Here is a 21364-nt window from a genome sequence, read left to right as displayed (position 1 = left end):
TTTTTTTAACGTCTACTCAGGAATACGTCTGGGAGGTTCAGGTCGCCGTGCTGCGGTACGCGGAGTGCGGGCAGTGCTTGGGGCTGTTGAAGTGAACAGCTGCCCAAGAGGAAGCTCGTGCTTCTGGCTCTTGATAATTTGTGAAAACTTGCCTCTAGACAGCTGAAATGCTAAACTAAAACTGACTGATACAACCCCTTCAAGGGGATCTTAAGAAAACGCTAACTTAAATGCAGAGGTTTGATTGTACCGTGAACTGACAAATGTCATTTTGAAACTAACAGCTCAGTATTTAGTAGATATTATGTAAAAAAAAACTGAACGAGGTTGAGTTGGGGATGAAAGAATAAAGGGCAGCTGGTGATTTACTGGATGGCAGCGGCTTATGTCAAGAGTGCCGATGCTTCTGCTCAAGTCACAGCACCGTTCCACCCGTGCAAGGCATAAACGATATTTAAAATGTATGGCTCCGGAACGGCTCAGGACTTTTTCCGCTGTTGGAATACACAGCGGGCTCATAAAGGGTCACCTACAGTTTGTGTCCTGCTATGTAGGAAAAACCCTCGTTGTGATTCTTGTCTATATTCTCCCGGAAAGTGTTGCTCGCAGTGGATCCGGCAGCTCTGGGCCCTTGCCAGCTCCGTAGCATCAGGTGGATTTTAAACGAGCACAATGCCTCTCTCGGCCGAGGTTTGTGAGGAGCAGACGGATGTCTAACGCTCTAGTCAAGGATACAAAGCCAGGCGCATGAGGCTGTAGTAGGAGAAGCACTTGGGTGCGCTGAGGAGTGTCATAAAGTCTAGAACAACTTGAGTGCAGTGGTGTAACTGGGGGAGTAAGTGACGCTGAGAGACAGTGAGCGAAAGCCTCGTCTTCTCTAATCATAAAACCGCACGGTCAGGTAATTAAAAAAATTAAAAAAAAAAATAAAATTTTTTTTTTTTTTTGTTGTTGGTGTCTGTTTCTGTAGCAGATGCAGCACCTGTTCCTGCCTGGGATGTCATGGCTGTTTCTGCAGAAAACGCTGGCTCCGTTCTTGCAGGAGACACCAAGCCCCCTCAAGCTCTGGATGCTGGATTTGCGCCTGCGGCAGAAGCCAGCCCTCTTCAGGCTACAGATGTTGGGTTTGCTCCTGCACCAGAAACCAAGGCTCCTCCTGCTGGCAGTCCTGCGTCCGCCCCGGTGGCAGGCACTGGCTTGGCCCCAGCAGCAGATGCTGTCTTCCATTATGCTACGGATTTGGAGTTTGCCCCAGCGGAAGATGCAGGCTTTGCCCCGGCAGCAGATATGGAATCTCACCATGGTGTGGATTTGGCATTTGCCCCAGCAGCAGATATGGAATCTCACCACGCTATGGACATGGCATTTGCCCCAGCAGCAGATGTGGAATCTCACCACGCTATGGACATGGCATTTGCCCCAGCAGCAGATGTGGAATCTCACCACGCTATGGACATGGCATTTGCCCCAGCAGCAGATGTGGAATCTCACCACGCTATGGATTTGGCATTTGCCCCAGCAGCAGATGTGGAATCTCACCACGCTATGGATTTGGCATTTGCCCCAGCAGCAGATGTGGAATCTCACCATGCTGCGGATGCAGAGTTTGCCCCGGCAGCAGATGCAGAGTTTGCCCCGGCAGCAGAAGTCAACCATCACCACGCTACGGATTCTGGGTTTGCTCCTGCAGCAGAAGCCAAGCCTCTTCCTGCCATGGATTCTGGGATTGCCTCTGTGGAAGCCGAGTCCCTCTCTGCAGCTGACACCAAGGTTGGAGCATCTGAAGAGCTGATGACATCCCAGCCTTCTGTTGAGCAAGACAAGTCACCCTTCGACAAGCCTCCTGCAGGTGAGCGGCTGTGCCCGACGGCTTCATTCAGGCTTGAAATGGCACGGCGGGTGGTGTGAGAAGCCGCTGTAAGTTGTCACAGCACTACAGCAACACTCCTGGTGGCACACAGCGATGGCCACACAGGTGCACAATTGTCTGAGACTGTCAAATGAAAAGCGTGTTTTTTTAGTACTAAAGATTATGCTGTGCCTTGCACAAAACACCTTCAGTAGAGCTCAGTTCTGCTGTCAAGAAAACAAGCCGAGGAAGTGCTTCATCAGGAGTTTTTGCTTATAAAATATAAAACTAGAATATCTAAATGATTTTTTTTTTTTTTTTTTTTACCTTGGCATTCTTAGCAGTGATGTATGGGGTTTTTTTTAGGACAGACGTACAGACATTTTAGTTCATCCCTGTTACTACTGATTTTTGTATCGCTGCCGACCCCAGCAGATACTGAGATCTCCACAAATCCTGTAGGACACGGTGTTTTCAAGCAAAGGCTTTTATCTTCACAGCGGTTTCTGGCCAGACTGGTCAGCTTTGATAGTTTGGTGACATTTCCTTAGAATGGCTATAGGCGTCGAAGTGGCGAGGTGGGCGTTTTGGTGTTTTCCATGGTGGAAAAAATTTCCACGGTGGAATCTGTCGCCCATGGTGGTGGGCAGTAGATCCTCCGCTGCAGAGATTTCTCAAAGGACACTCTCCTTTTGGAAAGAAAATTGCTGTAAAAATACAGCAAATCGCGCTGGGCAGAGGCAGCGTTATGTGGATTGATTGCAGAAGGAGTTGGAGTGAGATATTTTCTTTCTTCCCTTCTACCACTCTTTAGTTTAATGATAGGAATACATTTTAAAAAAAGGGAAGTTTTAACAAAAAAATCCCAACTAGAATGTAGTAACTGAGAGACGGAGGTGGGTGACTCAAAGAGTAAATACCGGGCAACACGTAAAGATTGGCTTGAGCAGAACACTTAGGCTTTCAGGAGGGGAGAGCTGGTAGAAAGTGATCCTAAAAAGCAGATTACCGCTGCTTTGAAAGTGAAAAACCCCCTTTCGTTTGTTGTGGAAGACAAGTATTAGGTGAGGAAGTGATTATTTTATTTTTTTTTTTTAATCTGAATCTGACCTAAATTAAAAATAATTTGAATTTTTATTCTTTACATTCTGTTTGCAGAAGCAACTGCGAATGTGGAACAAGAATTGAAAGTCCCAGAAGCTTGTGTTGGTCTTTTGGAGAAAGCTGAAGATGACAGAGCGTCTCCCAGCCACCACGAGCAGCATCTTCCCCAACAGACGAACCATCTTTCGGAACCAGCAGGTGAGAAATGCAACGCGCGGTATAAAACGAGCCAGCGCTTTGCTCCCAGCTAACTCTGCCCCGCCACCGACGTTCTTCTTTGCAGCCGCTGTTCTCCTCTCCTTGCCCAAGGACAAAGCAACGAAGGTTTAATTTCAAGAAGGTTAATTAGTGTGTGCAAACATGGGGGCTGTTATCAATAGGTGGTGGTCTTAGCATTTGAAATTACCATCGTATAACTTGCCTTTTTCTTCCTCATCCATGGTTGTACCAAAGTCTGTCATCGTTTTTACTTCTATTTAAAATTTAAATAAAATTAATTATATATAGAACTGTTCTCCAATGTAATTATGTCTTGCAAATTAAGACTTGTTGTAATTATGGGTGGCTAGGAATTTTGTAGTGTCTGCATGAATATATTCTAAGGTATATATGAATGCTAGATGATTAGCGTTAGATTGGGACTCCAGCCTGATAATGGAGTATGTTCTGGATATAAATTCCAGTGGGAAGCTAGTATAGTCTGAATTCGGTGGATTATAAAGAGGAAAAAAAATAACCCAAATCCTCACCCTGCGCTTAAGCCCCAAGACAGTCTTTGTGTCGTGTTTTTCCTCCACCTTGGCATGTCTGCCGAAATAGAAAATTGCTGCTTAAAGTGGGCTTGTGAGGAGATAATGCCTAGTAGGCTGCTGCGTCTTATAAACTTCATCCTTATGAAAAATAAAAATAAAACCTATAACCTTGCTTTTATACTGCAGGTTACCTGTGTTCCTAAGAACTGAAGCGTTCTGTTCGTTCTTTTCATATTTCAGTTCCAGTAGAAGCAAAAGAAGCCGTTGCACTAGAAAATAAAGACCTTCTTCCAGAAAAATCTGTTACTACTGTGGATGTTGCTGTTACGGAGAAACAAAAGGAGGTGGCCGAACACAACCATGTCCAACACGCAGAACCTCAGCAAGAAAAAACCCCGCCAGAGCCCACAGGTAGAATATAAATCATAATTCAATTTTACAATGGAAAAATCCTCTGTGAACTCTTCACCTTTTCCTGCCGGCTGCGTTGCCACTTGAGCAAGCAGAAATCTTTTTTGCAGCAAGCAGCCGTGCGGTTCTTTGCATTCATCAGTGCCTCTGCTTGTACTTTGCCTCTAATCCCTGCCCTCTTAAATAGCCTTTTCCTCTCCACGTTCACCGGACTAAAAGCCCAAAGATGGGTGCTGCTGGTACCTTAGTGCTGGGAGTGGCTTCTCTCTTCTGCTGTAGAATTTAAAAGCTCACCATCTTTTTGGCCATTACTTGCTCGCTTTTTATTTCGGTATTAAAAAGGACCATTAATTCTTATTACAATATTCCTGCCGAAGACCTCCTTCCAAATTGAGTTTTGTCATTATCAAAGGAAAATGCAATTTTCTGCCTGCTCCGCTAAGCCAGCCTCTCCCGTGAGCTGTTATTGCTTACGCTGGCGACTGGAGGCTGACTTTGTGGGCCAGGGCTAACTGACAAACGACTGATGCTCTTTAAAATCGGTGGCTTTGTAGCTAAGGAAACCTCGTGCTGCCTGTAAGGGAGTACAGAAGCAAACGCCTTCTGCTCCGGAGGCTCTGCCTTCCGCTGCTTCCACTGTGGGTGCTGTGGGAAACTCTTCTGCTCCCCCTTCCCTGTTATGCCCCTTCTCCCTTCCCTAAGTCTCATCTTTCCACTTAACTGGTATTTTTGCATTTTGGAAGGATGCCAGTTAAGGATATAAAAAGGTTTATCTGTCTTCTTGTCTTGCCTAAGACAAAATGGATCCTTAATGCATTTTTAAAAAGAGATAGCATGTCCTTACAAGAACTGTTGCTTTTCGGTGGGCTAAGAGCATGTATCAGGAATTATGTATTTTTAAATAGCATTGACGTATTTATCGGTAGCGGTTTAAATAGGTTTTGCGTGTAAATGTCTATCCCAGCCCTGCTGAGGTGGATTTAGAATTAGTGTGGTGTCGGTGATGGAAAATTCTGCATATATGACTGTATGGACTGTCTTAGATGGCTATAATCACATATATAGTGTATCTTTATTATTATTTTTTTTAAAACAAATAGTTGCTTCGATGTTTGAGCAGGCTTCCTGTATTCCAGGTCTACCTACTGCACAAATAAGGCAAGCTAACAAATCAAGTGAACGCAGGTTTGGCAGAGCAAAACCTGCACCAGTGCCTATTGCAGATGTACCAGAGGAACGGCCAGTAGGTCTCCCACAACGGAAGAGTTCTGACCCAAAAGTAGACCCCTGTTCCGTAGTGGAACTCGGATGTGTTGCCGGAACGTCCCCTCGCAGTAGGGTTTCGCATAAAAAGACAACGGAGCAGCCATCCAATGTGCCGTCGGAGTTTGTGGAGAGCTGCAGAGATGTACCAAGGGAGAGCTGGGATTTGGAAGGTTCTCTGGCCGTTGTGAAGAAAAAGAAAAAGAAACCGAAACAAAAGAGAAACCAGCTGCCAAGAACGATGGAGTTCTGGGATGACAATGTAACAGTCTCAAAAGCTCCTCGAAATTCTCCGTTTGCTGTCGAATTGCAAAAACCAGATGTCTGTCCCGTTCTGCCTGCTGAAGCTCGCAGAGAGCAGTCAATTGCCTCAGGAAGCAGAGCTCCAGGTACGCCAAAGGGTGCGAAAATCGTACCTGGAAGTCATGTCCTGGCTGAGCAAAATGCCTTCTCAGTCCCAGCACTGGGACAGCAGGCCCAAAAACCTGACGTGCCGTTAGAATCTGGCTCGGATGCAAAAAATGGAGACGTCATGAAAGGGGAAGAAAGGAGAGATGACAGTTTGGTGCCGCAATCTAAAGGCAAAAGGAAAGAGGTTCCCTTGCAGCAGGTAGGCGAGACTAAGGTGGAGGAATCTATTGCAGCCAAGGAGCCAACCAAGCCTGTGGAAAGAGATCTTCTTGACAAAAACGAAAAGAGGGAGCATAAGGAGTCAAACTGTGCTGCCCCGCTGCCATCTCTTTCAGAAGCCGCCGATCCAAGCAAAGTAGAAACTCCTTTAGAGACTAAACCTCCAGAATTGCTCCTTTGTGATAAAGCGAAGGAGGCCAAACGCGCGTCTCCTGGGCGTGAAGCGTTCGGTGGCGCTGGCCATCCTGAGCTTCAGACTTCCAGCGGGGCACGAGAAGAAGCGGCAAAGAAAAGAGGTAGTTGTGACAAAAGCAAAGGCGTTGGGAATGAATCCCTCCAAGAGCCTGTTCTTCTGGAGGCCGCGGCCCCCTCAGACAAGCGTCCTAACGAGCCAAAGGCAGATGATGAAATCAAACCAGTGTCCTCCAATAAGCACAGGGCCGTTGACTGTAGTACTTCCGAGGGAGTGTTGAAAACTCCGATAGATACTACTAAAATGCCTCTTACACCATTGGTTTTACCGAAACCCGAGGAAGTCGCTGCTTTGCAGAGCAGAAAGGCTGCCGGTTTTTCAGAGCAGCCCTTTCTTCTGCCGGCAAAGTCTGACGCAACCGACCATCCCGCCTCTGCCGAAGCAGCGGACAGAGCGACGGTAGCAGATTCCCCTGATAAAAACAAAGGGAAAGGATTTAGTGTGTTAGAGCAGCAGACGGGAAAAGATCCCAATATTGCGCATGGGATGGACAGACCTAAAAAAAAGCGCGGTGAAGGGAGAGTGAAAAAAATCAAAAGCTTCTCTGAGCAGATGATGCTTTCGGAGGATGGCGCGAGGACAGATGAGAATATAAAAGAACCAACTTCCCCTGATAAAGGCAGAGGTTTTGCTGCAAGGGGACATCCGTCAGGAGGCATTACACATGCTTACCCTGCAGACAAGCCAAAAAAAAGAGGTAGTGATGGGAGAAGTAAAAAAGGCGAAAGAAGTTTTTTCCAGCAGCCTTTTCTTGAGACGAAGGTGGACCCAAGCAGTTCTCCCGACGTAACCGATAAAACGAAGGAAGTTAGCGTGAGTGCTAAAGGCAGAGAGAGGGGCTGTGTTACTGCTGAGTGCTTTCAGGAGAATACATCAGATATAAGTAAGATGCAAAAGTCAAGTGAGTTGGTAGCAGAGAAGCCTAAAGAAAGCGTTGGAAAAAATGAAATAGTTGATTCAGGTGCTTTAGACCAACCAACTCTGGGGAGCAGGGGAGAGGAAGCGAAGCACCTTGCTGCGGCTGACACGATCAGCACAGCAAAGGAGGTAGATTGGGTGAATAAAAGCAAAGAGGCCGGAATTACTTCTGCAAGTGAATCGGTTGCGGTAAATTCTGCTGCCGCGCTGGTGGCGGACAAACCGAGGAAGAGGTGTAGCGACGGGAAAAGGAAAAAAACCGACAAAAGTCCTGTGGGGTGGGCAGCTGCCCTGGGTGCTGGGGGGGAAACAAGCCCTTCTCCAAGCAAAGAGAAGGCAGCTGGAAACACGAAAGAAATGACCGTTGATAAAGATAAGGGGTCTGGTTCTGAAAGAGAGCTTTTGCCGGAGAATCTGACAGGTTTAACCAAAGGGCTGCTGGAAAAGCCTGAAATACAAAATGGCAATAGAAGTTTCTCTAATCAAGCGGTTCTTTCAGGTCATAAAATAGAAATGGCAGAGACAGAAATAGTCAGCGCTAAAGAAATTTGGCCCATGAGTAAAGGTAAGGAACTAGATAGATCCCAGCCTCTCCCAGAGCACAAGGCGGACGCAATTGCGGCACGAGGTCCCACCGGGGGACTGGTGATGGACAAGCCTAGGAAAAAAAGCAGAGACATGAGAGGCAAAAAGGCTGAAAATAGTCCTGAGCGCTCTGCGCTGGGTCCAGGTAATTTCCCTGTGGTAGGTGAAGAGGTGGGAAATACTAAACAAGCTCAGTCTGTTGATAAAGGAGGCAAAGAGGCTAATTCCGGTCCTTCAGCGGGTCTGCGAGGTGACCTGACTGCTGCTGCTGAGGTGCCAGCTCCGGCTGTTCCGCTGGAGCCGGAAAAATCGCACACAAGTAATAAGGAGAAATGCAAAAAGATGGAGGCCAACTTGCAGCAGCCGTGTCTTCCGCAGCGTAACGCAGGCGCAGAGATGTTTCCTCCTTGCGACCTGGAGAGAACTGACACAGGTGAAGCAGAAAGTCCTGCTCCTTGTAGCAGAGGAAAGGGTGGAATTCCTATCCCAGAGCATCCGGCAGCGGCAGATCACACCTTTACTGATGGATCTAAAAAGAGGGATTTTGATGGAAGTAGTAAAAAGGCTAAAAATGCTGCTGAGCAACCTGTTTTTCTCGAGCCAAAAACAAATGGGAGAGAAGCGCAGCCTCCCGTGGGATCTGCGATGGGGTATGGAATGGAAGAGGTGGATTTTGTAGATGAAAACAGAAATATTAAAAACTTTTCCGTTGGCCCTCAAATGCTTTGGAATAATAAAGGAAGCGACTTGGGATCCTTCGCTCAGCCCGCAGGAGCTGGTCCCGATAACGTCGGCAGTGTTTCCTCTGGCTTCCCAAAGCAGAGAGACGAGGGGGTGAGGAATAAGGGGCTCCCTCCTCCTGAAGCGGTGGCAGAGGGCGGCAGCGTTGTGCCCGCGTCTGGTACGAAGGAGGAGACACAGGCGCAGAAATGTTGCGAGCAGCCCATCGACCTGGGATGCGAAGAGCCTGGAAAAGAAGCTTCGAAGGAAGATGGTAAAACCAAAGCGGCTGGTTCCCAGGATGGGAGCGAGGTGGGTAAACCACTGTCTTCAGATGGTTCGCTTAAACAGGACGTTAAATCAAAGACGGACGAAGTTCCCCTTTCTCCTGGGGCAAAGGTGGGTGACAAAGAAATAAGAACCGTTGATAAAAAACAAAATGCTGACACCGCTTCCCCAGACCTTCCTCGGAAGGTGGCCGATTCAAACAGTACAGTGGCTCCTTTAGGTGCCAAAGGGGCAGAGGAAGCAGAAGCACCCGTCTCTGCCGGAGGGAAGGGCGCTGGGGGCGTTTCCCCGGCGCTTGCAGCGGCGCCGGGCAGCGAGGCAGAAGCGCGGGTGGAGGATAAAGCTGAAGAGGCTGAGCTGGGTGGAGGTAGGAAGGGCGAGCAGATCTTGGACAATCAAGCGGCCCAAGCAGAGGCTGCTGGTGTAAACCTGACAGCTGCCCAAACAACCCCAATAAGTCCCCAAAATAACGATAAAGGTCATTCTCAGCCAGCAGCAGAGGATGCTGCTCACGGTGGGGAAGCTCACCTGAAGGATGCCCCGGCCTTGAAGCCCGAAGGAGATAAACCTGAAGGCGCAACTAAAGATAAAGAAGAGGAATGTGAACAAAAAGCCGTGAAGGATGCCAAGAAAGAGAGAGTTAAAGCGGCAGAACAGATAAAAGGCTACATGAGACCCACAAAATCCAGAGGGGTGCCACCTCTGCCGGCCAGGCCTGCTGCTCCAGAGCGGGAGAAACAAAGGCAGCCGAAACCCACTGGTATGAGCCGGCCTCAGAGGCAAGAAAAAGGTGTGTGTTTGCGATTTGAGCTAGCGGCAGTAATGCAGACAGCTTGCGTGCGAGACCTTGCTACTTGTCAGTGCGTTGGCATGAATACATAATTGTTAATCCTATGTGGCACAAGCGAGTGTGGCATGACTGGGGTTTTTTTGGCTGATCTTAAAAGGCTGTTAGTTCTGCTTGCCTGTCTCACAGCGCTAATTCCCAGGGTTTGAGGATTGACAGCTTGGTCTAAGTTCCAGAACTCCTGGTTTATTTATTTTTTTCTTTTATTCATTCAGAGCTAATTTTACCTATCTACTGTAGAATATTTAAGTAACCTCTGCCCTTTTTGGTGTTGAGTTACATTAGCTTCTTGTCAGCCGAGAAAGTGACTTTCGTCTGGGATGCGGCAGCGGATCATGGCGCTCCCCGAGCAGCTCCGTGCGCCACGGGTGGGCAGGGAGCCGCGTATTTCTGGGCTAGGAAATCTTCTCCGTGGCTATCGTGTTGCAGGGTTTGGTTTTAATCCTACCTCAGGCTGACTGCAACCATCTACTCTTCCTCCTGCCATTCAGTAATGACTTTCTCTTAAGCTACCTTGAGCTGCTACGTCCATAAAATGTGCTTCCTTCTAGAATAATAATCTGATACAGATTTTTTTTATTTTTTTTAAGACTTTATCTCTCTGTTGAGACTGTGGAGGGCCTGGTAAGAGGTTTGGACTGTTTACCCTGGCTGTTGTCCAGGGCACAAGATCCCCGCACTCATAGGAAATGAGAAGGAACTAATTTGATAGAATTTAATGAAGTTTGCAGGAATTTTGAAACGGAGAATGCGATATGGTCGCAGATGAAATAAAAAAAAAAAATAATACAAAAAAACCACCAACCAACCAAAACCAACCCTTCTACTTCTCATCCCAAACCTTCCTCAGGAAGAATTGGCATCTTCTCGGTGAATTCCGCTCCGCTGAGGTGGGCTGGGGACGTTCATCCCAGCCCTTGGGTGCTTTTCGGTTTTTTGCTTTGTCATCAGGCAGGGAAAGTTTGTTCCCGTTCCTATTTCTGCGGAGTTCCTTGCTGCCAGTTTGCATGATGCAGCCACTAACTTAACAAACATCGAGCTCCAGTGCGCCTTAACATGCTGGTCAGGTTTTTTGAGAGGTTTTTGTAATTTTAATGAGTGTTGCATAACCCAAAGTAGTTCTATTTTAGTGAAAGTGGTGTTCTCTGCATGAACTTGTGCCTGCAGAAGTGATGTTCTTTGGTGCATGATGCTACGAAATAAAGGGAAAGCTAAAGGCAGTATCTCTTTTTTTTTAAAAAAAAAAAATAATTCTTTAAAGCCTTTCCATTGTCTGCCAAAAGTCTTTATTTTCCTTTGCTGACTGCTGTATTCAAGGGAACAGAATTTTAGTAGCAGATCCATGTGAACAAGGAAAGCTCCTCCTGAATGTTTTGCACAGGTAACGCGTGTGCAGAGTTGAAGGATTCCTGGTTCAGAGTAGCGCGTCCGCGCCTGAGTAAGTTGGAATTTCGCACGGGGCTTTAATAAGATTCAGTGGCTTTCGTCCGTTCAGCACTTCGTAGGCACACGGTTGGTTTTTTAAGAGAAGCTCTGAATGACGGAGCTTGTTTTGGGGGAGGTTTAGGATGGATATTAGGAAAAACTTCTTCACCGAAAAGGGTCGTCAAGCGTTGGAAGAGGCTGCCCAGGGCAGTGGTGGAGTCGCCATCCCTGGGGGGATTTAGAAGCTGGGCGGATGTGGTGCTGAGGGACATGGGGTAGTGGTGGCCTTGGCAGTGCTGGGCTAACGGTTGGACTTGATGATCTTAAAGGTCCTTTCCAACCTAGATGATTCCACGATTCTGTGTTCCGTTGGCAATTTAAGTCCAAGCACTGTCAGGTGTGGGGCTGCGGAGCAGCCCCTGGCATGGCTTTGAGCAGTCCATGGGGGACCGCGCGACACCTGGGCCGAGGGACGAAGCCTCAGCTGCCATCAGGCTTGTAGCAGGGGAGGAGCAGGGAAGCAGGTTTGCTTTGCCATCCAGATCCGTTACTGAGTCTTGTCTTCCCATCCACCCTCTGCCCAGCTCCTAACGAAGTCGCTGCTTGGTGAGTTGCAAAACGCCAGCAAACCCTGGCCCGAGTCCCGGAGCCGGCACCACTGGGGTGGAAGTGCCTTAGGCTGGATCCGAGCATGGAACGGTGAATTCATGTGTCAGTTCAACGCAAGTTAAAACCAGAAATCAATGAAGGGAAGGTGTTGAGATTTCAAGACCGTGAGCGTTGAGTGTGTTTGTTCACTGGGCAGAGCAGGAGCTAAAGGCATCCAGGAGACCACTGCAACGATTATAGTGCAGATGTCACTAAGTTGATGGGGCCGTGGACTGTACAGACCTCGTACAGTTCATCCTCCTGTTAAGATAACAGTTCACCGCTCAAAGATTTTGTATTTTTACCTGCCACCAGAACTTGGCCATCACTTCGTCTGCATTTGTCCGGCAGGACTGTGGAGCCCATCCTTTAGAACATCTAATAGCCGCCCGTATAAGCTGTTTTTCCTTGTGGTGGGCAGCCGGTGATCTGCTGTTGGACTCACGCCTGTAGGTATTTTGGAGGATACTCTGCTGAAGTTTAACAACTGAAGTCTCTTTAGCCGGGCTCCCATCCCTTACACCGCCTGTTCTTGAATAACAGGATGGCTTTCCGAAAGGCATCGGCTCCTGTATGTACGGCTAAAATAGGTACGAGCTCTGTGATACGGCTCCCTTGGGAGTCATGGCAACTGTGATGCTGCAGATTTCTCTCCCTGAGGGAAGTTGTCTGTATCTTTTATAAACCGGGCCTGCAAACTTCTGTCATTTTATATTTATTTTTTTTTTCTAATTTTGACTTTGCAGCTTGAAGTTAAGAAATGTTGGACGTAAGGCTGCTCGTGCAATTTGAATTTGACGCCTTATCCATCTTTAGGATTTATTGCAGCTTCTCGTTTTTGTTGTTATCGTGGGAAGAACTGCCCCAGATTCTACTGGAAAACTATTTTATGCCTTTTAATGTCAGGAGGCAGCTGAGATGATAACCAAAACACCTCGGACGTTATCAGCCTTTAAAAATATGACTGAGCTTTTATGCTGCTACTTGCGTGGAATTAAAGCTAAAATTGGGAATTATGTATAAAAAGCGGAGCCCCAAAGTGTGTCCCTGCGAGCAGGTGCCCTGTCTGGCGCAGGGCGGGGGCTCCGAGGTTGCGGAACGGTTAACGGAGGAAATGATGGAGGGTTTCCATTCAGCCAGAGTTGAGCCATTTATTCGATTTTTACTGCTAGCGTCCCTCTTCCCTCCAGCTGTATTTCAACATTCAGACTTTGAAATGATTTTTTTTTTTACTCCAATCTATGCTTAAAGAATAGTCTATTTTAGAAAAAAGAAAATAATTTGTTTCAGTGTCTCCTTAACGTTTTTTGGTTTGCATAAGCTCCTCGGGAAAGGGCTGTCTTCGTGTGTGGCTGGTCCAGTGATGCTCCGGGACTTAATGCCGTGGGCTTCGATGCTGGCAGAGTAAAGAGCTTGTTGTAAAACCCCACTGTGGTCTGGACAGTTGCTCCCCAGTTATTCTCCCAGCCGTGGACTGGAGGGGCCTGTTGAAGGGGTCATCTGATGGATGGCCACCAGGCTGGATGGGGGCGTTGGGCAACCTGGTCTGCTGGGAGGTGTCCCTCCCCATGGCAGGGGGTTGGAACGAGATGATCTTGAAGGTCCCTTCCCACCCAAACCATTCTGTGATTCTATGATGCCCAGTCTCCCTCTTTTCTTCAAAAGCTTCCATCATCGCGACCTCTGCCGCTGCCTTCCGCGGGCATCCTGCCAGCGCCCGTCCCGTCGGCTGGGCTGGTGACAAGCTGTCTGCGCAGCCCATTGGCACCGTCGCCCTGTGTAACGCGGGACGTATTTCTCAATATGACAGCTCTGAATCCCTCATGTGTAAATGAGATACATTTAAAAGCAAGCGATGCCATCCCTGCTTAATTACAGTATTTGCTTGTCTTCTCCAGCCACAGTGAAGCCCCTTCTCTAAACATTTTCTTTTCCTGACTGGTTTCCGTTATCCCGGTGTGGTTATAATGTTAAGTCGGTTTAGCATTTCCAGAGTAACCTTTCACTCACGTAATGTCTGGAGTTCTCCTGGGGGACCCCAAGCTTCAATTGGGTTCCTCTAATTGGAGCCGCTCAGCTGCGGTGGGGCAGTGGGCGACGTGGATGTGGAACCAACTGCGTCCATCGTCACAAAGGCACTCGTGGGCACGTACCTCGTAATAACAGCGGTGCTTTAATAACGCTATTGAAATTATCAGAATAACATCAAATTGCAGCCTGGTCGTTAATTAAGACCTGTGAATTATCCCAGGTAGGTGTATGAGAGAAGTGAAAACGGAACAACGGCACCAGCCAATTCTCACGTCGGAACGAAACGTGTTTACGAAGCGGCGAGAGAACTTGGCTGTTGTCTGCTTCTCCCCTGAATTTTTGCACCCGTGCGTTTGTGTTTGATTCTGCTTTAACAGAAAGTTTGCTTGAGGTGTCGGTTCTGTCCGTAATTAAAAGGTGAGTTGAGCTTCGAGGGCGTTTTTGCGGATCTGCACCGTGCAGATGCCGGCCGTTCGGAGGCCCCTTTGTCTTTCGTTGAATCACTGCACGGCTCTGAATATGTTCTCTTTGCTCCGAACAGCTGTAACTGCCTGCATAGGCCCCTATTTCTTTTTTCCTAGTTGTTTTTGTGCTGTGTGTTACATTGATACTGGCTTTTTCTCCAGCTGGGCGGTCTCAGGCAGCAGCTCGCATTTTAAGCTGGCACCCCGTAGTCTTTGCCGAGGACTTCCCAAGTTTGGGGTTCTTCCTTTATTTTATATTCCTGCTCATCCTCGACACTCTGATTGTCAAGAAAAGCTGGGAACAAAACGAATCTACTTCTGTTTGTAAATTCTGCCAGATTAGGAAGGTTGAACACATTTCCTTGGTGATTTTGTTTAACTTTCCGGTGATATCTGAATTTCAAGCCTCATTTTTCCTTGCCGATGTTGCCGGTTCGCTGCTCATATATCATTCCGTTGACTTTGCTTTGACTCTTTTTGGTTTCCACTATCAAATGCTCCTGCGGTAACCAAATACTGATCATGTTTTGAGTTGGAACACTCTGGAGTGCGTTTTAATTCTGGTTTTGGCTGATCACTGGGATTTTTAACGTGTTAAATTCTAAAGTAAATAGGATTCGAAGGTGCCCCTGCCCATGGCAGGGGGGTTGGAACACGATGATCTTCAGGTTCCCCTCCCACCCAAACCGTTCTGTGATCTGTAAATGTCCTGACATTGGTTTGGGTGGGAAGGGACCTTAAAGATCATCTAGTTCCAACTCCCGGCCTATAAAAGGCGAGCCCGTGTTGGAGCATTGCCCGGCTCCGCACCTTTCAAATGTTAAGCTTGTAGCGCAAAGTTAGGATGGCCAGAAAACGAAATATTCCGGTTCACCTTTTTATCCTTTAGCCTGGCTTCCTCCAGACTGGGAGGTGAAATGCCGGCTGAGAGGTACCCTCGGACTTCGGGTGGTGTTTTACAGGCAGAGAGTGTTCGTCGGAGCAGCACAACACGCGCGTGTACGAACATACAGACGAGCGAGTGTATAAACGGCGGTTTTACAGTCTCAGCTTTTATAGACACAGCGTTTCCTTGATGGTTCTGGTCAGTCCGATCGCTGACTGTCATTGGTAATAACACTTAATTAGCGACCGCGTTAGTTGGAGATGCTGGCAAGGAGTAGCTCATCATCCTGGAAAGTGACGTTGCCTTAGAAACCAGCGCGAAGGATTGCACAGAAACGATTGTGTTAGATTAAAAAAAAAAAAAAAAAAAGAAAAAAAAAGAAAAACCAACCAGCAAAGGCATTAGGAGGGATAAGTAATAGCTTCGGGAGTGAAGCAAAAATAGAAACACTAGGCTGATTCATCTGCTGAGGCTGGAAGCCTGCAGATTGGGTATTAAGTGGTGACGTGTTGATGTAGTGATCTTGGGCTGCTCTGGTTATTGGCGCTCCTCAGCCCGGGCAGCCGCGTTCTACCTGGTAGAGCCCGGGGAAGGGGACAGGGATTCCTTGCAGTTGCTTCCTTTGGAAAATGCTCCCGTTCAGAGATAGGACAGAAGCAGCAAAACACACCAAAGCGGCTCAGCTAAATGGCTGCAGATGTGTTTAATGTTGGTGCTGAAACACGTGCTCCGTGTGCTCGCCTTCCTTGACAGGCTTATTCCTGTCAGCTGTGGCTGTAAGGAAAGACAGGATTTAGTGATGGTAAGAGGATGTGAACAGACAAAATAGAACCCTCCTCCTTGCGAAACTGGCTGCTGTCTCGCCACGGGAAGGTCGCGAGAAGCTCCAGGCGGTGGGCGAAATCTCCACATCCAGAAGCCGCACCAGGGTCAGACTTGCAAGAGCTTATAACTGTTTCACTGCCGCTGTCTGACACATTCTTGAAAAGAAAGATGGTGGGGAGCCAAAAGGATGGTGAAAGCCCAGATTTGGTACTTGAAGAGTACGAAATCTTCCTCAAGGGTGGCCTCCTTTCAGGAAGTCTAACTTACTCTTCTAACCCAACTCCTCCTTAGCATGGGCCCTTCCTTGCTCGAATTCTTTCTCAAAAATCTGTCCCACTCTTCTTCTCTGAACATCCTCCCACCGTTTCCTGCCTGTCTTTCACCGACTAGTGCGGCTCCTCGTATCATTCATTAGAAAATTGAAGCTTTGTCACAATCTAAAGGAAGAACTTGGAGCAGAGCTCTGGTGTGAAGACTGCTGGTTGTGTCTTGAGCGTTGGTGATTTCTTGAGCTTTGGTCTCACACCAACCGTGGTGTAGCTTCAGAGGCAGAATATTAATGAATTTCGAGGGGAAAAAAATGCTTTTGGGAGAAGGTAGAGGCTTGGGCACTGGAACTGAGGATGGGTATCTGGAAACAACGCGCTGTGGGCAGGAGAAAGCTGTTGAAAAGCTCTCAGTGCACGAACTCTCCCTTACCTCCATTAATGTCCTGAGAGGTTAAATATTAGATGACTTCAGAGATTTTTTTCCAAGCTAAGCATTCTCCTGCTTCTGAGTATCCCAGGTATTGAACACGGTTCATTTCCTACATTTAAAAAAAAAATAAAATTATTAAATAAAGTGGCAGTGGGGCTTGTTCCTGGCTGTGTATTGACATTCAGTCAGGCTTTTCTTCCCAGTGATACAAATCGCTTCTGTGATACGGGGCTCTGAAGTACCAGCCCCTAAATCAATGGGGTTTTTTTTTCCTCTGTCTATTGTAAGTCGTAGCTGTTTGCTTTAAAAAAAAAAAACACAAACAAAAAAAAACCAAAAAAAACCCCACAAACCAAAAAAAGATTAAATAAAGACCCACTGGGTGGTTTCAGGTAGCTTTACAAACTTGCCCTCGCTCCTGGTGAAGCGCGTTAAGTGATCTCTAACGGGCTGAGATTTACTACAAAAATCTTGGGTTTGGAATTGAGTGAGCGACAGAGGAATCGCCGTAATTAATGGGATCATCGGGGAGGACGTCGAGGGTCGAGGTCGGCCCTTTTGGGGCGCAAACTAAATACTTGGAGTGAGCGAGCGCTTGCAAACATTAGTTCTGCCTCGGTCAGGAGAGAAAATGCAAGCCTTGAGCGAAGGTCCCATTTTCCACTAGCAAGACATATAGGAATAATTTTAAAGCGCAGAAAAAAAAACTGTTGCGGCCTTTTGCGAAGTGAAGCCTTGTGGGTGGAACTATTCTGGTTAATTAGAGGGTGTCGCGAAAGATTGGGATAACTTACAGTTCCTTAGTCATTGTTTTTAAATATAGCAGCGCCTTAGATCCAAAGCTTAAATACAAGTAGATGAATGTGTGGATTGTAGCGTTTCTCAGCAGCAGGTTAAATTCAGGGGGCGTAGCGTAGCTTGCAGTCGCTGGGTGTAAAAATACATTTATGCTCAGTTAAACTACAGCAGGGAGTCCTTTTCCTGCTTCTAAGGGAGCGTATGGATGTCTGTAATGGTCAGCGTCTGTCAAGCATCGTAACCCTGGTTCGAAGAAGAAAATTTGCCTTAGTCAAGGATTAATCTCTACCGGGCACTTAAGGGGGGGGGGGGGGGGGGGAAATAAAAAGACGACTCTGCAGTTTGGTGCTAATGCAACGGTAGCAATCCAGAGAGCGCCGGCCGAGGGGCTGGGAGCACTCTCGGGTAAGCTCCCGGTTTAACCAGGGAGACAATGTCCAAATCCGGAATCGCAGCTGGAGAAGCCCTGTCGAGGATGCTGGATATCGAAGCTTCACGGGATGGCCGAGTGCCGCACTTGAGACGTGCGGTTTTGAATAGATCAACACGGAATGTGAAATGCTAGGTGTAAATTAAGCTCAGTGGAAAAAAAGCAGATCAAAAATATTGTAAGATATGTTCACGTTTTAAAAAAAAAAAAAAATTAAAAATCAAGTATTTAAGCCTACAAAACCTCTCCTGACCCGACCCATTTCATCCTTTTCAGCTTTGCCCGTTTGCCTGTGTGAGCGAGGGGGTTTGCGAATTGTGAAATCCTCATTACAGCAACGCTTGTGATGGCTGTTGACTCCGAAAGAAGATATTAAAATGCGCTGAAAACAAAGCCCTTGTGCTGAAAGAGCTCATTCTGTGCTGTGGTGTTTGGGGTGGGGCGTGTTTTGGGGGCTTGTGTTTTGTTATTGTTTAAGGGGAGGAAAATTGCTGACCTTAGTTCCTAAGTATTACGCAGGGTGGTTCATCAGCAGGAATTAAGACTTATCAATGCATCGCTCATCACAGGGTTTGACAGAGAAAAAGGAGATGGCAATATTCCCCGAAATGCTTAATTGCCCAAGAAATGCTGCTCACAAAAAAAATCATTTCACCGAGATGATTAAACCCCCACGAGTGCCTCGCCAGAGATGGGTATTTCTGTTGCAGAAGTGTATTCCTCTTGATTTATTTCTTTTTTAAAGGCTAAAACCTGACATTTTGGGTTGAACTAGTGGCTGAATGCAGTAAATGAAGGCGTGCGGCAGGCAGGGGGTGGGGAGGAAGGAGTTTTGTGGTGAATACAAGGGGGCATGGTGTGTCGTCACCGGCGCCGGCAGCCTGCGAGCTCGGCTGGCTCGGAGGTGGTGTTACAGCCGCCGGAGGAAGCGAAGCGAGTGGAGATGTCTCTCTCCAACAAGCAGCCGGCATCGCTCTCCGAATACAGCCAGCTCTGCAAAAGCAAGAACGCGGAGAGCTTCTCGGAAACCTTCCACTGCATGGAGTCCCCGAAAGACTTCGGCAAAACGGAATTTGAATGGCAGAGGACTGAGGGGAAGCTTAATGAGATTGGCTTGAATGTAAACTCAGGGGGACCGATTAAGGATGGGCTCGTTAAGAACGCTGGTTTCACGGATGAGGACAAGCTCTGCTTCTTTGAAGGAAAACTAGACAAAGAGCTAAAAATAGCTCAGAAAGACAAAAGAGAAATCGAGGTGCAAGGCAAAAAATACCAGGCAGCTGCAGGTCACCTTGAGAGCTGGTCTCTGATTTCTGACCCGTTTCCTTCTGCAGAAGGGAACTTTGCAAACCCTAAAACTACAGATTTTCACGTGGGACAGGCAGGAGCTGAAAAACCCGGTCCCGGGCTGGGTAAAAATGAAGCCATCACCGATCAGGAGAAAGCAGCCGGTAAGGCTGGAATAGAGACCAAACGCCAGCCAGAGCCAAACCTGCCCAATCTGGCTGTGTCGGAGAGCGAGCCCAGCAAATACGGGAAGGAACAAGAAATTAGTGTCTGGAATCCGAATTTCCACCCTATCCCGCCTAACGACGCGGGGTCTAAAGAAGCAAGCGTGAAAAAAGATGGAGCCCCCAGCTATTGTGTAATTGGGGTGGTTAATGACAACTATGTGCAGAGTGGCTTTTCCGCGTCCTCCACGGCACCTAAGCCAGAACCTCCAACTACCACCGTGGAGCTGGCACAAGACGACTCCAAAAGTAGTTACTTCAATAATGCTGCTGAAATGGAGGAAGAGCTGGAAGACAAGCTGGGCTGTGCAGACGACGGCGATTTTCTGAACAGGGCTGCCCACCAAAGGAAGGCAATGAGGCGTGCGATGTCCGAGTGCTCGCACTTGTCGGTGCCCCTCACCCTTAACCTGGCCGATAAATACCCTGAGCCGGTGCTTAGAGAAGACGTCGCTACTGGTCTGCTCTCTCCGAATAGCAGCCTGACCCAGTGCTCCAGCCCCACGGTCAGAAAGCCGGGCGCTCCAATGAAAAGGTCAATGACCGTGTCAGAAGAGCAAACATCTGTCTGCAGCCTGGGACCCGAGCAGAGCCACGCGGGGCTGCCCAGCCTGGTGGTGAAGGAGCATCAGTCCCTCCTGGCAGAGGAGCCGGCTGCCAAGAAGAGAGAGGAGCGGAACGGCAGCGGCAACTCGGGCAAGAAAGAGCTGGGCAGCCCGAGCTTGTATCACAGCAAGCTGGAGCAAATCCCTGAAATCAGCGGCCAGGACAAAGAGAGGGAGGAGGAGGCGGCAGCCAAGAGGGAGAAGAGAAACGCCACCGATGGAGCCGCCGGGTTCGATTCTCCGCAAAGCAAACGCACCGAGATGGAATCCGGCAAAACCGCTCCGCTGGAAAGAAAAGAAATTGAGGTCAGCGATGTGCAGAGCTCTCCGTCTCCCAAGCAAGGAGATTTACCACGTGATGGTATGTTGCTAATTTTTACCTCCCCGGGGAGCCAGCGGACGGTACTGGGGAGCAACTCAGTGACTTTACGGGCTGCGGGCAGACGGTGGGCGGCTCGGTACACCTGAAAAGGCCCACACGGGTCGGGTTCTCATAGTTAGAGCAAAGGATATATTTTTAGATAGATGAAAATGGAGGAAAAAAACATAAAAAAAAAAAAAAAAATACTAATTGCCTGGCTGGTTCCAGAGCATCTGTTGCAGCACTGGCTGTGAGTTGCGTGCTGGCATCCTAAACCTGACTCATAGCTTTTAAAATCTGTGCTCTCCAATAGTGGCAATCGGTCTCTCCTCACTCCCCGAAGGTACACGCAGGTCCCTTCTGGTGCGCAAGCTGTATCGTTAGCGCGAGCGCGTCAGCAAAGTTAAAACCTGCATCAAAAAGGTGGGAGGTTTGTGCTTTTCCGTTAAGCTTTTAGCACCTTTTGGCATTTCTGTCTGAGGGGGCCAGCACGAGTCGATGGGTTAAGCTCTCCGAACTGAAATTCCCAGTGCTGAAATTCAAAGTGGAATTTCCCCGTTCCTTTCTGTAACCTCTCTCCCCAAACCCCAGTTACAATGGAGCCTTCCCCATTGCTAAGTGTCAATAGCGGCTTGTTTTCTTTTGGAGTGTTTTGTTGTTGCGATAGTGCTGGGATGCATGAGGTCAGTCTTCCTGGATTTAAAATCTGTGAGAAGAGTAGTTAATCTTTGTTCTCCGTCCTGGAACAACATCCATGTCCCTCCTGCCGGCTTCAGCCAGCAACAAACCTGCTTCCCGCCCCCCCTCCCCGAGATTTTGGGTGCAAGGAGGGTCTGTGTGCTTTGTCTGCCGCCCGTATTAACACGAGCTTTGCATGGGAAGCGGAAAGAAAAATGTGTCAGGGGATGAAGACAAAAGACCCGCATGAGAATTTTTGCATCCGATGGCTTTTGTAGCCAGCTGGTTTTGCTCAACCTTCGGAGGACTAATATAAAACTTGAAACTGTAATACCCCGGTGTGAGAGAGGAGAGTAACGTGCCAGTGGCTGGAGGGACGCGCT

The 21364-nt window shown here is 48.0% G+C and overlaps 1 protein-coding gene across 8 annotated transcripts in view; it reads left to right on the top strand.

Moving 5' to 3' along the window:
• Positions 1-21364, top strand: part of MAP4 (microtubule associated protein 4) — a 171670-nt gene that overhangs the window by 113160 nt on the left and 37146 nt on the right. For 6 of the 8 annotated variants that reach the window (XM_054190135.1, XM_054190134.1, XM_054190132.1 and 3 more), the window contains 4 exons: positions 971-1849; positions 3008-3151; positions 3946-4116; positions 5253-9563. In XM_054190135.1, the coding sequence (XP_054046110.1) occupies positions 971-1849; positions 3008-3151; positions 3946-4116; positions 5253-9563 (5505 nt within the window). The remainder of the gene's footprint in view (positions 1-970; positions 1850-3007; positions 3152-3945; positions 4117-5252; positions 9564-21364) is intronic. The other 2 variants (XM_054190133.1, XM_054190136.1) reach the window with 2 other exon arrangements.

The sequence above is a fragment of the Rissa tridactyla genome, chromosome 2 (assembly GCF_028500815.1).
Source record: "Rissa tridactyla isolate bRisTri1 chromosome 2, bRisTri1.patW.cur.20221130, whole genome shotgun sequence".
NCBI lineage: Eukaryota > Metazoa > Chordata > Aves > Charadriiformes > Laridae > Rissa > Rissa tridactyla.
Note: the sequence above shows the minus strand (reverse complement) of the source record. Positions and strands in the feature narration are given on the sequence as shown.